General features: G+C 33.9%; 1 protein-coding gene across 1 annotated transcript; it reads right to left on the bottom strand.

Annotated features, from left to right (window-relative positions):
- Positions 1-2,854: 2,854 nt before the first annotated feature.
- On the bottom strand, positions 2,855-3,010 carry LOC102004456 (keratin-associated protein 20-2-like). Its single transcript, XM_005375633.1, has one exon. The coding sequence runs from the start codon at positions 3,008-3,010 to the stop codon at positions 2,855-2,857; it is 156 nt and encodes a 51-aa protein (XP_005375690.1).
- Positions 3,011-5,419: the final 2,409 nt, after the last annotated feature.

Here is a 5,419-nt window from a genome sequence, read left to right on the forward strand (position 1 = left end):
TGTCAGTGATCCTGGCACACACAAAAAGTCATGGATCAATGGAACAGAATAGAAGACACAGGTGCCACCCCAGTCTTATTTAGCCATACGATCTTTGCTGAAGGGGCCAAAATACATGCTGGAAAGCTGACTATGTACGTGCAGAAGACTGAAAATAGAACTGTGTCTCTCACCACGTACTAAACTGAATTCAAAAGGATTCAATGGTTTCAATATTAAAACAGGGGCATTGAATATGCAGGAAGATAAAATAGGAAAATCTCTTGAATTCTTAGACTTAGGCAAGGACTTTCCAAACAAGACCTCAATTGCCCAAGAAATAGTACCAAAAATGAACAAATGGGGTTATAGCAAATTGAAAATATTCTGCACAGCAAATGAAACAACTAAAGACTAAAGAGATATCGCATAGAATGGAAAGTAATGTTGCCATCTACATCTTGAGTAGAAGACTAATATCTATGATATATAAAGAACCCAAAAATAGACCCTCAAAAGAGAAGAAACAATTAAAAATGGGTACATGAAATGATTAGTCACTTCTCAGAAGTACAAATGTCCAGTAATACAATTTAAAATGTTCAACATTAATGGCCATTTAGGAAATGCAAAAGAAAATAACACTAAGATTACATCTTACACAAGAATGATTGACTATCATCAAGAAATCAATCATGTGCAAGCACCACATTGTTTCACTAGTGTAAATCTTGAAAGAGTTAATTTAAACTCGGAGGTATGATAGACACTGTGAAACGATAGGAAACCGCTGAAGAGTAAAGGGTAACTGGGATGTGGGAAAAGAGAAGGGAAAGAAGGAGAAATTTTGTATGTATGTATATATATGATAGTTAACATGGTTGTTCTTCTGTCTTCTATTTCTATGCTGAAAGAAACTGTCAGTGAGTCTTTGGTTGACCAGTATTGCATGTCTATATCTGTTTTCATGAGAAGCCACTTTGAAGATATCAATATGTAATACAACAACCATTGTTAATTCCCTACCACTTTGTTTGTAACTCTGTATTGTCTGTACTGTGCTTGTGATATGTTGTAAAATGTTGTATGTCTGTTAATGTTTCCCTCCTTTTATCTTTAAAATAAAAAAAAATAAAAATAAAAACAAAAAGAAATCAATCGGCAAAGACTTAGGAGGCTTTAAGGAAAATGAAACCCTTCTATCTTGTTGGTGGGAATGTAAATTAGTACAATCACTAAGTCTCAGTAATGGAGATCCCATTCAATCCAAATATTCCCCTTCTAAATATCCTCCTGAAAGAAGAAAAGACATGATACTAGAGTGATACATATATTCCCATGTGCATAGAATCACAATTCAAAGAGCTAAATCTTAAAAACAGTCTATATGTCAAAGAGACAAATTGATAAAGCAAATATGGTACTTATACAAGAGGGAAAATTCTACTGTAAAGTAGGATATATTTTAGTCTTTTGTAGGACAATGGATACATTTTGAGACCATAATGTGGAATGAAATAAGCCAGACACACGAGGTTAAATGTCACATAGTTTCTCTTAAATGATACACTCAAACCATAAATAAACAACAAAATAAAAAATAGGTAATAGAAAATAGAGAGATAGATGCTTATGCAGTTGGGCAGGGGACTAAGAGGGAATGAGGGAAGAGGATATAAACAGAAATACAATGTGCTATGTACATGCTCTTCATGTTGAATGTAACCATTATGTAATGCAAACATTATATACTAATAAAATAAATTTTAAAAAGAGGTAGTTATTGGTAAGTCTCTTATATTAATATAAAATGTGTAATGTCCATGTGAATCTTTCATCATTTGTGTGTCTGTTACACTCAAGAGGATAATAAGATATAGCAAACTGAGATTTCTCTATATTTAATTGTGACTGGTCTTGATACTTCTGACAACTAACAATATTAATAAGTGGATGGAACAAATACCAGAAGTAATTGTAGGGAGTTTCATTGAATGGGAACTGTTTACAAGATGAAGATAATATTATTTTCATGATTTGGGGGCAGATGTGTACTTTGAGGTCAGACATGTTTTGCGTAATGCGATGCTACCAAAGACACTGCCTTTTAGAAATGGTAACAAAGATTTTCCACAGCTCAAACAGAGACATGCAAACTCAAAAGACATATGGAGACAGATTCCAAATGAGGCAGTCTTTGCCATGGGCATATGAGTCTGTCAAACATTTCACTCAGCTCATAAAAAGAATTTTCTTCTATGAGTGAAAAAGAAGTCAGAACATATGATGTGGGGGTGGACAGAAAATTGCAGTAGAAAATAGTACCTGTGATAAGCAACAGTACTACTGTTTTGCTCACTTGTCTGTCTCAAATATTGAATTTTTCTAAAATAATATTTATGTTAGATCAATGTAAGGGGTTGGAACCGCACATCAGAGTACTTTAAAGGTACGAGTTAGAAGCAATCATCAATCATGCTATGTATGTTTTGCTGCATCATTAAAATAGCCACAAGAGCAGTTGCCTCCCCATGCACACCCACACAAACACACACTAAATACACACTAAAACACACATGAATGGAGATGAGAAATGACTATATATGATAACCAGTCCATAATAAACAGTTATTAGCTTTATTGAAAAACAAAAAATTATAAACTTCCCTACATGTGAGTTCTTACATGCCAGTGAACATGAAAATGGCAAAATATCAAGGAATAATTCCCCTTAGCATTGGTAATTCCCGCCAATCAATATAGGTATGATTCATTATAATCAATGATTAAATCTGGAGAAATTTGGAGAGATAACTGTTGATATTCCCAGTGCTGTATAATCAAATGAACCAAAGTGAGCACCAATCAGGATTTCTTAGAAGTAGCCGGACCAGTATCTTCCATAGCAGCATGGACGGTAGCAGGTGTATCCATAGCCACCATATCCAGAGCCATAGCCACAGCCGCAGCCATATCCCAGGCCACCGTAGCCATAACCCAGGCCACCATAGGAGTTGCCGTAGTAGCACATAATGTCAGGACTGGAAGGTTTAACTGAGGCAGAGGAGTTGCTTCAGTAGTCTGAGTTTCTTAATCTGTGCAGGTCCTTTTATACCACCTAAGTGGTATGTAAGGCAAACCACAGCCTACTTTTGATTCATTCTCAAATCTAATTGGCATACAAATAAAAATAAACAAAACCTCAAAAACTTCTCAACTATGTGTCTGAGACAAAATTGCCATTGGGTGTCAGTATGAAGTTATGAGTCTTTCAGAGACAGGCATCTCTTCATTTTGTGGTCTTTGCTTCCTTAGAATCCCAAACTTAGAATTGATGACCAGTACTGTATGATCACAAAGTATGTGTGTGAATTCTGCCTGTTGTACTATTGCTTTTCTTTATTTGAAACTTTCCCATCCATAAATAACAAATTTAGAACCATGGTGTGGTCTGGCACGGAATCATGAAGACCTAATGAAGCAGGCAGAATGTCTGGATTTATTTGTAAGGATAACCCTACGTATTTGTTTTTTTATTCAATCTTTTGCTTTTTCTATTGGAATTAAAATCCTCCTTCCCAATGTATCCTTATTTTATATTGTTAGTCTAGTGAAACACTACCTTATTAACTTTCTTCATTCTGTGCACATTATACATGCATATTAATTACATTCCTTTTATATCTGTAAAATCTTCTACTAATAATTTCTACCACTAATAATCTTCTACTAATACTTTGCGGCAAACTTAGATGGGCATAAAAATAAAGAGTGAAAGAGTCTTAAAGTGCTTCTTCATGTTTAATTACTGAGGAAAAAAAATAAAGCCTTTTCCGTTTGTGATTTATACTAAAGCCACATTCATAAACTTTAGTGAACAGACATTGCCCTAATCTTCATAAAACAGAATGGATTCTGAAACCAGATCAAGTTACAATGATACATTCATCTAATCATTTGCAGATAATTCAGTAATATACCAGAGTATATGAGTATACCTCCAGATGTCCAAGGCATAGTACAAAAAGCAGGGACTATTCTGTGCAGAATTGGCTATACAAGGTAATGTTTCTCATTGATTTGTTCACTCTCCAACTTATTCATCAAATCTTTATTAAGAATTCCCTACGTCAGGCATGGTTATAAGACACAGGGATGGAGCAGATGAACAAAACAAGAAAAGTCTCAATTTTTGGAGTTTAGACTTGAGGAAAAAAAGGACAAATTTTAAAGATAAGTTGGATAAGTTCTAATAATGAAGACTGTTCTCAGGATAATGAAAGTCAGTGAGTAACCTTAATATTCGAAAAGTTACTTGGAGAAGACTAACATAAAATGATCATGAAAGATGTCTCTAGGGAGTTTAAAATCTTAATTCTATTAGAAAGTACAAGAAACCATTCCTGATGTTATTTTAATAAAAATAAAATAATAAAAACAAAGATAAGGAATTGACTGCAAGCAAAAATTTGTTATATTTGAAAGTCTGCAAAGCCACTTGGTTTTAGCACTATAATTAATTTGGAGAGAGGGTAGGAGATGAAGGCCGACAGCAAGGTCCAGGTTCCTGATGCGAATTACTAACCAAACCATGAAAGGTGTTAAATAGGTAGAATACAATAAAAGGGGTCAGTATTGAAGGTAAAAATTTGGATTGATTTGAGAAGATAATATACTTAGAGTATATGAGAGAGTCCTGGTATTAAATACAGTCTCTATAAAAGAGCTTGGATAGAGACCACAAAGCCATCAACACAAAGTCATAGACACGCTAGTATTATGAGTTCAAATTCTAAACCAGTCAAGCAAAACGTAATGAAGAGAAGCAACTGGTAAAACTGGAGGCAAACAAAGCAAGTATGCAATGGAGGACTCTATAAAATTAGAGTACAGCTTTGAAAAGCAAAGAAAGCAAGTGATAAACAGATGATTTTTGCTGTTGGTTGCACAAATGAAGGTAGAAGCACAATCTGTATAATTCCTTTGCTTTTCTTTAACTTTTATGGCCTTAAAAGTTTTGAAAGTTCATACTCTTTTCTTTGTTAGAGTATCCCAAAACTTCTGTTTGTTTGTAGTTTTGCCATGAGTAGATTTGGATTATACATGTATGGAATATCACTGAAGTGGTATTGCATTTCTATTAGTGCTCTGTATCATAAAGCATTTGATATTTGTTTGTCACAGTATTGAAAACAATAACTTTGATCATTTGATGTTCCCCAGGTTTATCATGAAATCCATATTTTCTTCAATTTTGAAGAGATTGAGAATAGTTAAGTATATTGGTGCTCAGCAAATATCTGTGAATTTAAATTCCACTGATGATTTTTCTCTCCATAATTCCTACTATATTTATATATTTCAATATTGCTATAAAATAATTCTATTCCCTTCTGTTTATATATGCATTCATTCAGTTCTTTATATTGGTAAGAACTCA

This window comes from Chinchilla lanigera, unplaced genomic scaffold (assembly GCF_000276665.1).
Source record: "Chinchilla lanigera isolate Chin_1 unplaced genomic scaffold, ChiLan1.0 scaffold00006, whole genome shotgun sequence".
Taxonomy (NCBI): domain Eukaryota; kingdom Metazoa; phylum Chordata; class Mammalia; order Rodentia; family Chinchillidae; genus Chinchilla; species Chinchilla lanigera.

Excerpts from the sequence above, each read along its gene's own strand:
- LOC102004456 (XM_005375633.1), bottom strand. The coding sequence starts at position 3,010 with ATGTGCTACTACGGCAACTCCTATGGTGGCCTGGGTTATGGCTACGGT.